General features: G+C 30.2%; 1 protein-coding gene across 1 annotated transcript in view; it reads right to left on the bottom strand.

The window, feature by feature from the left end:
- The window catches only part of SEMA3E (semaphorin 3E), a 339,675-nt gene that overhangs the window by 20,812 nt on the left and 299,529 nt on the right, over window positions 1–19,334 (bottom strand). The window contains exons 12-16 of the mRNA XM_031938651.1: window positions 15,704–15,795; window positions 14,015–14,056; window positions 13,094–13,260; window positions 5,275–5,342; window positions 3,863–4,002 (exon numbers count right to left, since the gene is read on the bottom strand). Of these exons, the coding sequence (XP_031794511.1) occupies window positions 3,863–4,002; window positions 5,275–5,342; window positions 13,094–13,260; window positions 14,015–14,056; window positions 15,704–15,795 (509 nt within the window). The remainder of the gene's footprint in view (window positions 1–3,862; window positions 4,003–5,274; window positions 5,343–13,093; window positions 13,261–14,014; window positions 14,057–15,703; window positions 15,796–19,334) is intronic.

Below are 19,334 nucleotides of genomic sequence, written 5' to 3'. Positions count from 1 at the left end.
GAGAGAATTAATATTGAACCAGATTTCAGTACAAAAGGAGGTTAGACCATTTGCAATGAAGGAGGTAGATGTGAAGTCAAAGTTTTAAGAAAGGAAGAAAAGAAATTTGCTTCCTAATTACTTGTTTCCCTTCTAATTTTAACAATATTTTTATTATACAAAAGATTCACAATTTTATGTAATCAAAAAGTTCATCTTTTTGATAGACTAGGATTAATTCTCTCATATGAAGCAGAAAAATTTGTCAATTAATAACAAAATATTCAGATCATATATACACTTAGAGTTATTATGGTATGTTGGTATATACCTAAATTCTTAGTTTAAACCTAATTTATACCAGACTGCCTTCTAGGTTTTTTATTTTATTTTATTTTTAGCAGATCATATAAAATAGGAAGTTCTTATGTTGAGTTAGATTATTTGATTTATTCTACAAATTCTACTAGGTTCAATTATTTATGGGTATTGTTTACCAAATGTTCAACTTTTTAAACCACTTCCAAATGGTTTTGATAAAAATTGCATTTGTGGTATAGTTTGAGGTGTGAGACTGCTAAATTTCCCCCTTCATTTTCATCATTTCCCCCCCATCATTTTTCTTGAGAAATCTGACCTTTTACTTTTCCAGATGAGTTTTATTATAATTTATTCTAGTTTTATAAAGTAACCAAAGTGTTTTATACAGTGCTTTAGATAGTGTGCAATTTTTACTATATTTGCAAAAACCAGTAATGAAGAATTAATATTTTTATTGTTTTTATTTCTGTAAAGACTGTTGAGAAATATAATCCCATAAATCCTATGTCTTAGGAGAGACAGATATTTCAGATATTTTGAACATTCTAAAGATATTCTGACTAGACTTTTTTTTTTCTTTTGAATTAGATTTTGTTAGTGGTACAAAGAAATACTTATACTTTTGTGGATTTATTTAATATCTTGATACTAATTGTTTCAATTAATTTCTAGTTGAATTTCTAGCATTCTCTATCATGTCTTCTGATACATGATGCTAATTAATGGTCTCTTTTCCTGTTTATACTGCTGATTTCTTTTAACTTCATTGCATTTGCTAAAATTTTAAAATTGTAAAAGAATAATAGTGAAAATGGATATACTTACTTTAAAATTAGAAAACAATGATTCTCATTTAAATAGACTTTCTTCTCTCTCATACTAGATTTTGTTAATAGTACAAAGAAATACTTCTACTTTTGTAGCTTTATTTCATATCCTGATACCTTGTTGAAATAATTGTTTCCATTAATTTTTAGTTGAATTTCTAGTATTCTCTATCATGTCTCCTGATGCAGGTCTCTTTTTCCTTGTTATCCTATTGATTTCTTTTAATTTCATTGCAATTGCTAGAAATCCTAAAACTTTGTAACAGAATAATAGTAAAAATGTTTATCCTTACTTTAACATTACTGAAAAGTAATTATTCTCATTTACAGATAACTGTTTTTGTTTTAAATTATTAACAAAAGAGCCACTATTATGGTTTTTAATGTTTTTAATATAAATTGATGTGGTATTTTTAAAGCTTTTTATGTATATGCAAATATAATCATGTGATTTTAGTTGTTTTGCATAGGGATATAGTCTAGTTTGAAAATATTCCTGTTTTGGTAATATATTATGTAATATTTTTATATCAATGTTCCTTCTTTCTCTGATTTCTCTTAGCTATTAATTATTTATAGAACACTATTATCAACCATATGAAAAATACTCTAAGTTGATAATAGAGAAACAAATATTTAAAATATTTTCAGGTTCTTTTTATAATAATCAAATAGGTAAAAAGATCAAAAAGGGAGTTAACAATTATTGGAAGAGTTACAGAAAAAGGTACAATAACTTATTGTTATTGATGAAGATATACATTGTGTCAAATATTCTGAAAACATGATTTGAAACTATACCCTGACACTTAACTATGAATACCCTATCATCTTGCAAAATTACTATTAGATAATTATACAAAACAGTTCAAGGTTAGATGGGAAAGATCCAATGTGCAAGAATATTGATAGCAGAAATTTTTGAAATAGCAAGGAACTAGAAAGAAAGTGCATATTCATTAATTAGGGGAAAGACTAAACAGATAATAAGTACATGTGTACTCTTGTACCATAAAAATGAAGAATATGAATGATTCAGAGAAGCATGAAATATGTGATTAAATTGATGCAAAATGAAATAAGCATAACCAGGAAAAACTGAATTATCACAAACAAAAATAATATGAACAAAGTCTATTTGAAAAGATTGGTACTCTAATGAAAACAGTGACCAATAGAAGCTTCAAAAGACCAGTATTAAAACATCTCAAATGTCTTACTTGAGAGACATACATCCTTAGCCATAATCAATGTATTGAATTATTTTGTGAGACTGTATTAGGTGGCATAGGAAATAAAGTAAAAAAGACAGAAAAAGAATAAAAATAGAAGAATTAAGTAGACTTACAGGACTGCAGAAACCTAAGAAAGTCTGCAGAAAATAAGATAATGGAGAAATTAAAAATTGGAGATGCCTGGGTTTTTTGCTTTCTGATGGAGAAAGAAATTCTCTATCTTCCCAGTTACTTGTCCATTGTTGGTCTTGATCTTTAGAAGGCACTTATCTTTGATCTATATCTATACTTTAAGAATGTATTTTATTTACCAAATTAATTTTTTTCATTTTATCTATGTCTGTAGAAGTGCTATTGTATAACAGAATAGGCCGTGACTTGACATCCGCAGAATGTCCCTTAAGGAGTTTTCTTTCAATGTGACCAAATATGAGTCACTTTATCTCTTGAAGGAGCCATCTCCTCATCAATTAAAAGCACACCTTCCTCACAGGATTGTTGTGAGTTTCACATGACAGCAATAAAATAAAGTGCTCTATAAACGTTGAAGTATTAAATAAATGCCAACTATTAATATTATATTCTATATTCTCTACATGCCCTACATAAATTTACAGCTTGCTAGAGGGCAGAAACTGTGTCATTGTAATGCATCAGTAATGGTCCCTATGGCCAAAACCATTTAATTAGGCATTTAATAAATTCCTTTTGATGATGATGATGTTAATCTTTTACTTAGGAAAGTAATTTACTTCATTGGCAAATCATTTTTACAAGAAAATAATAAATTAAAACTATCTAGTTGAACATAGGAGTTATATTAAAAATATTATTCTTTTACTAGAACTTTTGTTTAACTAGTCACGATCAACAATTTTATTAGCATGATTATTTCTTCTAACCAAGAAACATCACCATCTGTGTTTGGCTCGTGTTAGAATATAAACTTCTTGAGGTCGGAGACTGTTTTATGTTTCTTTTTATATCACTTATTGTTAAGTAAGTGCTTAATGCTGATTGGTTGATTGGTTAGTTTGTAGATTTCAACTGTGGCTGAAAAAAAATCCCTAAATTGATCAACCTTATTTTTTTTAATACTTAACTAGTTATGGCTTTGAATTTCAGAGATTTATGACCCAATACCAGACTTCCGCCTGAGTCTAATTTTTTCTTTTGTTGGAATAGTCTTTGAGAACCTAGTGTAATAGCCAAGCCAGACTGCGATATCAGAGTTATGCATTAGTAGAAATCAGCATTACAATTTTGGAATATCATTATGGCATCCAATGTTCTGTAAAGATCATTCTTCTGGATCAAATTTCTGTTTCTAGAAGCCTTGTTTAATGACCTTGAATATGATAAAGGATCAACAACTATTGAAAAGTTTGATTTAAAAAAATAAAAGTTTTAAGAAAAAATCATTTCAGATCAGTAAATATCTATTATGCCCAATTTTAAAAACACTTTTCTGTAAACATATAGAATCAAATGAGAAATTACCTCTTCCTTTCTTGTTTCACGTGCTTTCTGCACAAACCAGATGACTTTGGCTTGCAGTGATCGTGGAGTACATTCCAGCAAAGTACTGTTATACTCTATGCCATAAGCCAAACGTTCTTCAGTCTTATCTAACACTTCTCCTGTAAAAGAAATTGTGGGGTTAGTACATAGTTTTTCTTTCTTTCTTTCTTTTTCTCTCACTGATTTGTCTCTGTTACAAACTAAGAAGTTTTGTTCCCTTAAGGCCAAATATTGCTTTTTCAAGATCAAAGTTGGTCAGCTTCTCAGGGTTGAATCATTTAGGTTTAGGTCCATTAAAAAAGTTTTTGAAGTTAGTATTATGCAAGACATAAATAGAAAAGTCATAGAAAAGTTTAGAGACAGTCAGGAATAGGAGTTTAGCTGAATAACAGTAGGGATGAATAGCTCAGTGATCATAATCAAGAATTTTAACAAAGGTGGTGGTAAATAAACACACTACATGTCCCTACAGAAAATGAAGCAATTCTAGGCATTTCAACTAAATTAGTTATAAAAAACTCAGATGAGAAAGAACTTAAACTTTAGCCTAATTTAAGTTAAGGCTTAAACTTGAAGCCTTAAACTAGGCTTCGGCAACCTAAGGTGACCCTTCATGTAAAGAGTCTGAGTAATTGTTATGGAGAAGCAGAAAGAAAAAGGCTTACTTCCAAGCCTAGGACTTTATGTAGCAAGGACATTTAAGGTACTACATTCCTAGTGCTGGAATCAGTCTCAGAGTATTGGTAAGCCCATTTCCTGGCATAAAGAAAAGTAGACATACTTAGTTATAGTAGAGGAATGAAGGATCAGGGAATAAAGCACTCTTGAAAGGTAAAAAAAAAAAAAAAAAAAAAGTAGAATGAGGAATTTTCAAAGGGACATTTACCATGTGATATAGTAGAAAAAAATACTCTATTGAGAGTCAAGAAGGTGAGACTTTGAATACTGCTTCTGACACTTCTGCTTGACTCTAGACAAGTCACAGTTTTTATGAGCCTCAGTTTCTTCAACTATAACAATTGAGTTACTAATGTCTATATTGTTACAAGGAATAGTTGACAATGCACATAAAATGTTCTGCAAATGTTAATGTGTTATATAAATGTTAGACATATATGGTTCTGGAGGTATCTATACAAAAAATTTACATTAAGGGAAGAGTGATATATTGATTTGAAATATCTATAGAATTTGGTTGTGAGTTGTTAATGTTTAGTAATATGATTTTTCCCATTTAAAAATAATTTCTATTTAAAGAAACAAGCACTCTTGTGAAGGTCAACTGCAAAGAGAACTATGATCCTTCATATTACATGTTTAATACTTTTCATTTTGGTTATTTGTAAAGTATGTTTAAAGAAACCAATAGCAATTTATTATGTTCAGATTACCAACAAACTGCTGTCCAAAACATTGCTGAGCTGCATTTCCATGCCGAACATCTTGTCTCCGGAAACGTCTAGGAGGAAAAATTGCAGTGCTTAAAAGACATACAGTTTTCAATTTTCCAGAGTTTAAGATACAACCATCTGCATTACCAGCTCATGGAGAATTTTGCTCCTGAAAAATTGATCAGTCATACTAAACAAGGAGAAAATCTGAGTTATGTTGTTTTCTTTACTTCTGTCAAATGCTACTAAAGGGAATAATTATATTCTTCAGGGACTAAGAACCATAGAAAAATATATTCGAAACAGCCCCATACAGTTAAATCTGAATCCCAAAGTAAATTTGTAAAAAAGGACTAACTTACACTTTGTCAAAACAGTCTTATGTAATCAGATATTGAAAAGCTCTTCAGTTTGAAATTAACATAAAGAGTGATAATAGATATATGTGGGTTGCCCAGATGATAGGAGTAGAAGAATTATATTAATTTGAAATAACAACATTCATAAAGTTCCTAAATATAATAAAGTCCATTTCATAAAAATGTATTTGTATCTGAACATTTTGTCTCCATCAGGATAGATTAGCATAAAGTTGTTAAGACAGAGCAATATTAACATAACTTATTTTATCTCATTCAGTAGTTGAGAATTGATTATATATGTTAAGAATTCCTATTTCCAGATTTTATCACAGATATCATAGACTATTCATTAATATTAAAGCTGTATTAGGAAGAAATTTAAAAATTATTAACCAATATTTTCTTTCATATATACTCTCCTGACACAATAGCAGTGTGGTATAGTGGAAGTCAGTAAAATGAGATTAAGATTTGCCTCTGACAAATTAGCTATATGTTTCTGAATCAGAAACTTAAGCTTGAAGTGACACAGGCAGCTTTCTAAGAAAAGCTACAAATTTCTTGCTGTTCTGTATTTGTGGGAAGAATTTTTATTTGGAAAAAAGGGGCACAAAGGTCTAGACCAAGAAGGTCAGAACTTTCTGAAAAACAAACCTCCTTGGCAAATTATCATGTACAGTAAAACTATAAAATACATATACAGTGACATATACTAGGATAAAAATGCAAAAGGGGAGCATATTTTCTATGCAATTTAGAGATCTGTTATCTCATTTACATAGGTTCTCCCTTCATTTTTTCAGGTGATGATATTTGTTGTATTGTCTTCTCTATGCCTTATCACAAATTCTGTACAATGTGCTAGTATAGATATACAGACAAAATATCAATATCAATGGAGCCTGCACAATATGTACTGGTTATTTATTTAACTCTTTCTAAATGACAAGTCCATCCCCTCTATTATTATCCTTTATTGATTACTACACAAATTTTCAGTAATAATTAGTTTATTCACATCCACCTGTTAGTCTACTCACACCTATCTTTCTGTTGCCCCTATGGTAAAACAATTTTAATCATTTAAAAGAGAATAGTCTAACTTTGAAGTATCAAAAGAAGGAGGAGTACACTATTTCACAAACAATAATTACAACAAACTTCACATTTACATATGATGTTAAGTTCTGTGAAAGGTTTAACATCTTATAATTGAATGTTGCCCTTCCAAATAGATTTCAGAGAGAAGATAGAAGAATTTTAAGGGGGCCCAGAATTGATTAGGAGGAAGACAGAATTCTGGGTTGCCTTTTGGGAAATAGTGAAAAATGAATGAATTGTTTTTAATGAACCTAACCATCTCCATTTTTCTGCTAATTTCTAATGGAAATACAGGCACAAAGGTCACATGAGACTGGCAGGCTTGGTGAGTTACAATCTTTATCATTAAAGGGAGTGCTCAAATTGTGTCACTGATCCATTAGAGAATTGGAATTTCAAAGTATTTTCTTGTAGATATTATAAGTTTAAGAGTCACAATATTGTAGTCTACAAAGAATTAAAATTTGCTTCTATAACGTAAATGCAATATTTCAACAAAGAAAAAAATAAAATCATTAAAAGAAACTTTTAAATTGAAGAATACTATAAATGTAAAATTCTAAAATTAAAAATAAAAGTGAGCTACTGTTGATAATTGGTCTGAAAACTGTATTCATTTTGAAATATTAGCAAACAAATTTTATATCTCCTTTTAAATGTAAGTACCCTGAGAGCAAGGACTGAATGCTCATTAATTTAGACATTCCACAGAAAGCATTTTTGCACATAAGTAAATATAATATGTTTCTGAATCAAACAAAAATTATATACCACAGTTGGGAAAACATGAGAATTAAAACCAATGTAACAGAAAAATTATTCCTCAAGGTGTGTTTGTTTCAGTCACTAGATGTATGATTGTGCCTATGTGATTGTGCCTATGTGAAGCTAGACTAGATGGGTATTTATAAGTATGTTTACATAAGATTGTTGAATAGTCTCATATCTCAATTGCTATATCCTTTCACTAAAGTACTGAATAACTCAGTTGGGATCTTGGTACAAGGAAGAATAGAAAAATAATATTTTAGGATCCCCAAGACTAAGGTAAGTATTAAAGTATTAAACCAAGCTAAGTATTCTGGAACTAAGATATAACCAAACAAATATAAAGCACTATGAGGCAGTTTTGGGTATTTTTCCCCTTAATGATTTGTTGTTTAGGTATCAAGAAAGAAATCCTGAGGGCAATAGTAAGAGAAATGAAAAAGTCAAAGAAATTGACATTACAGGAGATGAAAGCGTATAAAACATTACAAGAGATGAGGGCCTCCTCATTTCTTGTCTAACTTTGAAGCTTCCTTAGAAATTAATCAGTCCTCAAAAGTTATCATAATGGAACATAAGTTCTGGCAGGTTCTACCAATAGGAAAATGTTTTGTATATAGGACATTTGATAGACTATATGTCTTTTAAAATTTGGAGAGATTCATCACTAGATGACAAGTAATTGATAACTATTTCAGCCATATTGACTGGAAGGGATCAGCAATTAAGTCATAGAGGATTTGTAAAATTGAAAATATGTATTATGGGAGAGAAGGTCCATAGCAATCAAATTATGGATCACTTTAAAACAAAAACAAAAAGTATAAAGCAAGAATTGGAGAAGGAAAACAAGTTATGGTCAAGAAATTGACAACTCTAAAGACAGATAACAGGAATAAAAATAAATGATAAAGATATTTTGTTTTAATAGTATTGAGAAGACTAAAATAAAGGTATCTCTCACAGACTTGCAATGTATTATGTGATTTCATAAATAATTCATTACAATAATTTTAAATAATGCTTTGGTATTGGGGGCTTAGATAAATTTAAAAAATTTTCCATTTAGAAACATTATCAAAGAGAGCTACAGATAAAAAACAGAAAAGCAAGAGAGTTGGTATATTTTGAAAGAATATAGTGATTTTTTTGCTGTATATTAATTTTTCCTCTTTGGGGTCATTTTCACTCGGAGAACAGAGAACTATTTATTTTAATAGCCAGTTTTCAATTTATGCTTCTAGCCAGGTCTTTAGTAAAAATGATCTGTTATAAAAGCAAACAATTTTCTCTTCATGTATTGGAACTTATCCACAAAGACCCCTCTAGGGGTAGGTGATGGCTCACAAAATCTGAAGCCATTTGACAGATCTCTATTGCTACTTTATGAAACTAAAATTAGTAAAGTTAATGAGTAAAACTTTTGCTCACATCCCTTAACTTCTCACATTTCCTCATATTCCTCATCCTACCCACTTAACTTTCTCTAAGAAAATCTTCACTGACTTCTTTGTTCCTTTTTTCTCAGTCCCTTTCTGTACTTTCTTCCATGATGGACCATGTCCCAAAAACTATTTCCTTGAACTAATCAGTTATTTAACCTAACTATTCCACCAAAGCAGATAATTATCAACAATCCTCATAGGCATACTAGATGAATATATTACAATATACACAGTGTATGTGTTTGTCTAAGTATACACTATATACTACTATACTACAATCAAGCAGTGATTATTAAGACCACTTGGGGGAAGGAGGTAGTGTTGCAGAGTGAATAAAGCAATGTCTGGCCCTTGGTCTATAGGATCTATGTTTACTTTCCTGTTGCTGATGATTACTCCCTCTGTGAGCATGGGCAATTCTTAACCATATTCAGCATCATATTCTAAGGATCAGGTGGCATTTGAGGTCCTTGCTGGCTCTTGAGCTATGATGTTAAAGTCTGTCCGAATTTACAGAGTCAGGGGTACACCATTATGTAATATTACATATGTTGTCAGATATTTTAATGCATTTATTAATTTTGTTTATTTTCTCTTTTTCCTTAAAAAAAAAAAAAAGGCACTTTGTAATATGGGATAGCTTTCTCATAGGAAGTGAGAAGAGGACTACAGAGAAAATGCAGGCAATGTAAAAGTTAAAGATATCTAAATACTTAGTAAAAAAAAAATCAAACAAGTAAAAGTAAACCTACAATCCACTGTTTCTCACTTTATACCTTTGCTTTATCTTGTTTTGGATCGTTTTATTTAGAAAACTAATCATTTTCTATTTTTAAAAAAATGTTCATATAACTTCATAGGAATTAAGAAATACCTTGGCTCCTTGAGAAACCCCAGAGTTCAAAAAGATTCCTGTTGAAGAAACTTAGGGAATCTTCTTCTGTTACCCAAATGGCAAAGACCTATACAGAACTATAGTCACTGGAGTTCAGGTGGGGGCAGGGAAGGGAGATCCCTCTGTCTTTCATGTGAACTGAATTAAGTCACACGTTTCATTAATTACATAGGTCATGCATTTGCCTAGGAGTTAAAATATTCACTTTCAAATGAAACAGATTAGAAGCAGCTGGCATAGAGGACATGGGGCAAATGCAGGATTTATTTTAGTTTTTTTTTTCTTTTAAATCTTTGAATCCCTCATGTGTAGTAGCTTGCCATTTCCCCATTTCATGTTTATCTAAACACTTTTTATGCCTTCCAGGCATGGATTTCTAAGGCAAGCAGCAGTTGATCCAAGGCTGGGTGGAAAAAAGTGGACACATCTGTTTCTGCTGGAATTTCTGTATAGGCCATTTAGGACTATCGATTTCCAGGTAAAGGGTAAATTCCGAAAACTTTCGCAAACACAGCACATTTGATTAAATTGTTTTGCAGCTACTTTCCACACAAGGTTATTCTGTGAGGATTTAAATAATCGATGTCAGACTTCTTTACTCATTCAAAATATCACTCACTCAGCAATGAGGGACACAGTGTGATATAATAGATTTCTGGGTCTGGAATCAGGAAGATTAGTCTTACATCTGCACTTCCAGCACATGGCTTTCTTATGGTTACACTATTAAGTGCTCAAGTTCAAATATGAAAATAAGTTTCTTAACACCATTTTCCTCCAAATACACTCATATGTGTCTCCTTAAATCTAGAATGTTTATAATTTCTAAACTGGCCTGGATAAAATGCCTGTTTGAGGTAATGACTAATATATGAAGTAGGTGATTTCCTACATGTTTTATACCTAGCCATTATTTTTATAGATAACTTATATAACTTTATTATTTTCATAGGTAATGTGTATAATTAAATTAGAATGCAAACTGTTTGCTGCTATCACCATCCATTTCACTGCTTTTGAAAGACATCATCCATAAATTGGTTTCATAAGTTCTCGACACGGTTTATCTTGATTCTCCCTGCCCCCAGTACAAAATGTTCTTTTGGAATCTTGAAGGATTTTCCCCCCTTAAAAAATCATTTATTTTCCTGCTTGTGCATAACATTCACTTCATGTCTTATCTAAACGACTTTTAAATTTTATTCATTTCCTTGCCTCCCCAATGTCATCTCATAAATTAAAGATTTAATTTCTTCTGGATGCAATTAGGACTAAGTTTGAGGCTCTCCAGCTTCACTGCTACAAAAAGATGGGGATAAATAATAAGAAGAAAGGTTGGGGGTAGAGATGGAATGGAGATGAATGCTATCTTATTTAACACAGAGATGTGTACTGGGAGTTCATGAACTTATACATAATTAATCTACATAGATAAGGATGTAATTATCAAGCTATATCTTTATATATATATATGTAACTATATAAAATTACTGATCATTATTGTTTTCCATATGCTTTTTAGAATAAGAAAAACATTTTCTTCCAATAATTTTGTAAACTCATTTTGTAATTTTAATATGTAAATGCAACTTTGGATCATGCAATGAATAGTCAACCTTTCTGTCCTTACTGCAGGACCATATTTTAAGTAACTTGTCACATTTTTTTATTATTTTAGAGAAGTTCTGATTTCATCACCATGGAGTTCTCCTATTATGTATGCATATCCTTATTCTTTCATGATTTCATTAAGTCTAGCAGGTTGCTGGAAGCACTGAGAGGATGTGTTATCCCATGATCATACAGCTATTTAGAATTACTAAGGAACCCTGAAAGAAGACCTAGATTTCTAGGCTTCCAAAAGTTAGTAATGATAGATTGTATAATGTCATTATGGTTCTTGTTCTTAGTCATATTTAACTCTATATAGTTATATAGACTTTGTAATATAGACTGTATAGTTATATGGACTTTACTAAAACTGGGATCATTTACCATTTTCTTTTCTAGCAAGTCACCACTTTACAAATGAGGAACTGAGATAAATAGGGGTTATGTGACTTGCCCAGGGTCACATAGCAAGTAAATGTCCGATGTCTTATTTGAATTCGGAGTTTCCTGACTCCAGGCCCAGAAATCTAAACACTATGCCATCTAGATGCCTCCATATAATGTCATATTGACTCTCTTTTTTAGACTTACAAAATCTTTTGTATTGCATATTCTCTAGTGATACAAATGTCTGTTTTTCTTAATTATCTTTTTTTCTAAGTAAATTTTAAAAATAATTTAATAGATTCCTATAGACGGGAAAATAAGAATATAATTAACGAAGGGGGCAAAATAGTTTATGAAAAGCCAGGGTATAAAACATAAAAAGAATGGTTTTAGAGTCAGGAAGACTTGGTATCAAGTGTTTCATCTAACATATGAAACTTCTCAGAGACTAGGAAGCTCTGTAAGTCTACATCTAAATTAGATTGGCATCTGGAGATAGTTTCTATATCAAGAGTTTATCACATCAAGGAAATTATAGGTTTACACATTACACATACACATTATATAAATATATATGCATATATATATCTTTAATCTTTACACACATTTATTTATATGCATAAACATGTGCTGTATAGGGTTTTTCATGTCCTTTCTGTTTAATATATTAAAAGGCCAATAGAAGTCCATTAGGAATATAAGATTTAGTCCAGCCTCTTAATTTTAACAATTAAGGAAAATGAAACCTATGGGAGAGATTTGACTTACTCCAAATCACATGAGCATTAAGCGACAGAAATGAATTTCAAATCCAGATCTTCTAATTCTAGATCCAGAGCTCCATAAAACTGTCTCTCTTTCTCTCTGTCTCTGTATATATATATATAATATATACATCACACAAAATACATACAGAGATGTAATATTTTATGTATGTTATATAATATTTATGTCTATAACATATTTGTACACATATAAATAGCAATTAATTTCAACATCTCAATGACAATATTTAACTAGATATAAGTTAACACATCCAAGGGTAATTTACAGAAAATAAATCCAATCTTTTTTTTTATCTACATAGTTCTAGATGCTTTCATTGAGCTTCACTTAAATTGGTTGATTTTAATATCTTTTAACTTCAGAAGACAAGCCTTTGGTAACCATTCTCTAGAGAAGGAAAGTTTTATATATCAAATAATTATGGTATATGTCAAAATATGTCATTGAGAAGCCACCATTTTTACCTTTTTGCATGTGTTCCAGTTGGGTAATAGCGGGAACAGGATATACCATCCCATGCACAGTATGGGTCTCTTGCTAAGCAGCAATCAGCACAAGCTGTACCATACATATCACACTGATGGAATCGGATTTGGGCCACTGCAGATTCAGATCCAATGTACAACTGTTGCTATAGAAATCAAAAGGAAGAACCTCCAGTGACAAAAATGAACAGTTTCCATTAACCTATAACACAGAGACCCACATCTGAATATCCTTGACAGCATGGATTTCCACTGGAACAGTTTCCAACCACTAATGATACTGCACTCCCTCTCCCCTCCTAAACCTTTTAATCTGAAATGGATATTGACGTCCTAATTCTAAAGAGAGTAGGAAGAGACAGTAATGCTTACTTCAGCGAAAAATGAAGGATAGCAACATTTCACTTCACAAAGTTATAAAATTGCTCCCTAAACTTAAAAAAAATGGGAATCAAAACACTTAAGAATTAGAGAAATAGATGAAAATGAAATAAATGATCCTTTTACCATCCAATGTCTAGACAGAATTTTGCTATGATCTAAGAAAATTACAAATGTCCTTTTAAAGATCACAAGGAGGAAAAAAAAGCAATATAGACAAATTATGTAGACTGTAGACAGCAAGTTGATTTCCATTGTCCTTTATTCTTTTTCTCATATTGTATCTGTAATTTCATCGATGTAAAAAACTCCCCATGAAGAGATTTCTCTGCTGGACAAAGAGATTTGTCTACCAGACAAAAAATATTCATTAAGAACTAAATTATATGCTATTTAAAAAAATCAAACAGCTATTTTTTCCATTGGAAAGTAGCTGTATTATCACACACATGTACTTTCAATCTCATTAATTATCATACATCAACTTATAGTAACTAGTCCACAGTGAAAAATACTTACTCTTTTTGAAGAAATTTCCATGGAAATAATAGGAACTGGAAGCTGAAAGGGAAAAGTTGATCACAATTTATTTTTTTAATATATAACTTTTAAATAAATGATTTTAAGGAAAGAATAGTGGTAAAAAAAAAATTGTCCCAAGGCAATATATAAATATCAGCTTTGCTAAACAAAGCAGTATATAATTTAACCAGCCTGGCTGGTTATAAATCTAGAGCTGAAAAGAAACTTGAAGTTAACTTAATTCAATCCTCTCAATTCACAATTAAAGAAACTGATATGAAGTTAGATCAAAATAAGTTGCCCAAGATCAAATAAGCAGTACTGTAGACAGAATGTGATCCTATACCCTCTGACTCCAGAGGCTTTATACAGACTATATAGTACAGGCTACCTTCTTGTTTGAGTACAGTACTGCTTGGCCACTTTTCTTATTACTAGTGGAATTCTGGCTGATCTTTTGTGCAATTCTGGGGAAGAAATCTTTGGATAAACTAATTTGATTTCTTAATTATTATTTTCTTATTATTTATTTATATGTCATTTTTAAGGTTTTGTTGATGTAGAAGTGAAGCAACTAAACTCCTTGCCTCAGGCAATCATTCTAGGTGTACACCACCACATTTATATTTTCTGAATGAATAATATGGAAAATATTTCTATATGGTTGACCAAAATCTGCCATTTTATAACTGCCCCCCCCAACTAATATTATCTATGGAAAGAAGTTAGAAAAGGTATTGCCTCATTAGAATTCAAATTTTTGCCCTGAATTATTTTAAGGAAAAGCATTTGAAGCAAGGTTTAAAAAAAAAAAAAGAATAAACCTGATGCTAGGGACTATCCATTTACACTCACATATACAGCTCATTTTCTTATAAAATAGTTTTCTAATATAAGAAAAAAAAAAGATATTTTAGAATTTAGAATTAGAAAGGAAATAAATAGAATTTTATAATAAAAGGAAAAAAAATAGAAGATATATTATTCTATAATCAATGAAATTAGAGGATAATCTAAAAATCTAAGAAAAGTTTTAAGGTTTAATAGTTTTTTAAATCTAGCTTCAAATAAGCATTAAGACTTCTGGTACCCCATATTTTCACGCATTTCTACCATCAAAAGGATCTAGTCATGTATTTTTAAAAATGCAGAAACACTTTGAAAGTACTAAGCAGCCTAGAATGTAGCCTTCAGAAAGAATGTTCTATGAAGCATTCTGGAGTGGAGGAAAAGAAAAAGCAGAGGAATGAGAGAGTAGAATGACCAAATGATAAATATATTTTAAGGGAAATTAATAAATTTTTACTTTTGGTATTTATTAATTTTTTTGAGGTAAGATATTTGTTTCCAAAATGCTCCTTCAAATTTATATTATCTTTATAAAAATTACAACTAGAAAATATTGGGATTAATTTCCATATGTATCAGGAAATAAGTATCATTATTTTATTTTTGTTATAAAATACGTTAAAAATACTGATGTTGGTAAAATGCTACTCTCCTTTTTTGCATAATATATTACAAGAAAAAAAGATCACATATGAATTTTTAACATTTTCTATTTTCAAATTCTTTTGAAATATAATATATAATTTAGGATAAATTGATGTTGTGACTAGATTTCTAGGAAGATATGAGTGTTTAATTATTTGTTGATTTAAAAAAGTTACTGTCATCCATACATACTTTGAATACTTGTAGTTCTTCTAGAATTACTTCTTCCATTGATTCTGTTTCCTGGTTGTAAATTGTGATTACTTTTAAGACAATGCCATTATCTAGAAAAGAAAGAGAAAGCAAGACAATTGTTTTTTCAAATAAAAATGCAAAGTGATTATTAGAGAAAAATATCTCAAGATCAAAAAAAGGAATTTTGCTTATTTCATTTTAGAATCCCTTTACAATCCCTCTTTTGTAGCACATTTCCCCCCAAATCATGCCTAATATTACCCAAAAAAAAGTTAAAACAAAACAAATAAAAAAATCCCCACATACCTACAGAGCTCAGTTGTTATTCTATGTATATATTCACGTAAATATATGTATATATGTATATATACATATAAATGGATACAAATACATTTTAATGTCATTTACTAGGATATAGTCAAATAAATTAATTTGGCATGAATTGTCTGGCTGTATCCCAGTCTATTATCAGTGCATAATAATAAAGATAACAGATTCCAAAGTAGCTTAATTTTCACTTGGACTTTCTCTTTGTATATTATTCATATATTCCATAGGTCACTAATACAATATATGTCAATACATTATCACTTATATATAGTATAAAATTGAACATGAACTAGAGTTTCTGATATGGGCTATTAAATAATAAAAAAGGATGATGATGATAATGGTAATATATTTACTTGATAATCTGCCTTATTTCACTTCTTTGATATAAGTGCATCCCTGGAAATATGCTTTTTTTTGGGGGGGGGGGGTGAACTGAACCAGCCAAATAATTTACATAATAAAAAAACTGTAAAAAAAAAATAGCAATTATGAAAGATTTGAGAATTTTGATCAATGATCAACCATAATGCAACAGACCATTTGAAATATGTTATCCAGCTCCTGACGGGGAAGTCCATAGCGATAGACTCAATATGTAGAATATAATAGCTACTTTTGAACATGATCAAAATGGGACTTTATTTCATATTTTTAAATGTTTTCTTTTTCTCCTTTTTTCTTTTTCATTGGTGGGGAAAGCAAAGAAATAATCATTTTCTTTAAAAAGACAATTTAAATTTTAAAAGGTAATATATTACAGATTATTTGCTTTCACTATATGAGTTTAGTGACAATAAAAGAAGTTTGTTGGTCTATGGTATCACAGATATACTAAAGCAATAATAATGATACAGATAGCAAAAATTTGTTATTTTAAATGATAGCAACATCTTATAGCAATAACCTACACCTATATCATGCTTTATACTTTGCCAAATGTATTGCTTAAAATATCCTTATGAAGTACTAGTTGAAATATTATTTTCTACATTTATAGATGAATAAATTAAGATCTGTATAATTTCCTGCAAATTCACAGGAAGTGATCAGTGGCTATCTCCTCTAACCTATATACAAAAATAATTCATACTGGGAACATTGGAAAAGTGAGATCCAGACTCTTTTGAAAGGTTTCTAATGAGGGGGAAACTTTCCATCTCCAAGGGTAGGTCTTTTAGATGGTTTTAATTATTAGGAAATTTTTTCATGACATCAAAATAAATTAGCCTTACAGATATAACCTCTTTCCTATGAAGACAGATTTCATGACTCTTCTTCCTTCAATCATATCATAGATGACATGGATTCAAGATGTTTATTACCCTACTTCCCTTTCTCTGCATGCTCTCCAGTTTAACAATATCCTTTTTTTTTTCTCTTTTTAAAAATTTAATTAATTAGCTTTTAATATGCATTGCTCTATGAATCATGTTAGGAGAGAAAAATCAGAACAAAAGGGAAAAACCAGGAAGGGAAAATAATAACAGAAAAAAGAAGTGAACATGACATGTGTTTATTTATATTTAATCTCCATAGTTCTTTTTCTGGATGCAGATGATATTTTTTTTAATCCAAAGTCTATTGAAATTGCCTTGGATCACTGAACCATTAAGAAGAACCAAGTCTTTCATAGTTGATCATCATACATTATTGCTGTTATTGTGTACATTGTATTCCTGGTTCTGCTTGTTTTGCTCAACATCAGTTTATGTAATCTTTCTAGCCATTTCTAATCAGCTTGTTCATTACTTTATATAGAACAATAATATTTTATTATCTTTATATACCACAACTTGTTCAACCATTCCCCAATTGATAGGTATTTACTCATTTTTCAATTCTTTGATACCACAGTAAGAACTGCTAAAAACATTTCTACACATGTGGGTCTTTTTCTCTTCTTTATAATTTCCTTGGGATACAAGCCCAGTAGTGGCACTACTGGGTCAAGGGTATGACAGTTTTATAGTCCTTTGGGAATAGTTTCGGAGTGCTCTCCAGAATGGTTGGATCATTTCACAACTCCACCAACAATATATTAGTGCCCCAGTTTTCTCATATTCTCTCCAACATTTATCATTATTTTTCCTTTCTTAGCCAATATGAGAAGTATGAGGTGGTATCTCAGAATTGTTTTAGTTTGTAATTATTTTGTGATAATTCTTTAGTGAATAGTGAATTAGAGTATTTTTTCATATAACTATAGATAGCTTGAATTTCATCATCTGAAAATTTTCTGTTCATTTCCTTTTACCATTTATTAATTGGATTCTTATAAATTTGTTCTTATAAATTTGACACTGTTCTTTATGTATTTTAGAAGTAAGGCCTTTATCAGAAATACTGAATATAAAAAAAAAAAAAAATTCCCAGCTCTGTACTTCCCTTTTAATCTTGTTTATGTTGGGTTTATTTATGTAAAACCTTTTTAATTAAATGTAATTAAAGTTATCCATTTGTCTTTTCTTTATGTTCTCTAATTCTTCTTTGGTCATAAATCCTTCCCTTCTCCAAACATCTGAGAGGTAAATTATCCATTGCTCTCCTAACATCCTTTATTCCCAAATCATGGACCCATTTTGACCTTATTTTAGTATAGGATGTGAGATGTAGGTCTATGCCGAGGTTCTGATATATCATTTTCCAGTTTTTCCAAAATAGCCTTTTTAAATTGTGCCTCAGTTTCCTCATCTGTGTTGTGAGGATCAAATGAAATAATAATTATAAAGTGCTTAGCACAGTGCCTAAAACAAAGTTAAGTGCTACATAAACATTATTATACTGTATAAAATAAATTGATTTGTTGAATGCAAATGTATGCCTTTACATTTATTACCAATGAATATAATCCTGTTAAGTTCAGCATGTCATGATATTTTGAAATTCTATCCTTCTCAGTTTTATGTCTTTTGCAAACTTGGCAAGGATGTCTTCAATGCTTTTATCTAAGTTATTAAGAAAATTTTTAATAAGAGGGCCAAGAACATATTGCTAGTATATTCCACAAAAGAACTCCTGATGGTTGAAGCAACACCAACACTCTTCAAAACTAGTCATTAAATTATATCTTAATCTAACTAAAAGTATTATTTTTTTAATCTAGTTTACATTTCTCCTCAAAATCACTTTAAAAGGCTTCATGAAATTCTTAGCCAAAATTTAGTCAAACTATAACTAAACATTTCTATGACTTATTGGTTTTGTAATTCTATTTTTAAAAAGAACAAAAAGAATGATAGTCTAGCATGATCAATTATTGTTAAAGTCTTTAATTCTTTAAAATTACTATTTCTTT

This window comes from Sarcophilus harrisii, chromosome 5 (genome assembly GCF_902635505.1).
Source record: "Sarcophilus harrisii chromosome 5, mSarHar1.11, whole genome shotgun sequence".
NCBI classification, from domain to species: domain Eukaryota; kingdom Metazoa; phylum Chordata; class Mammalia; order Dasyuromorphia; family Dasyuridae; genus Sarcophilus; species Sarcophilus harrisii.
This window is presented reverse-complemented; position numbering and strand designations above follow the sequence as displayed.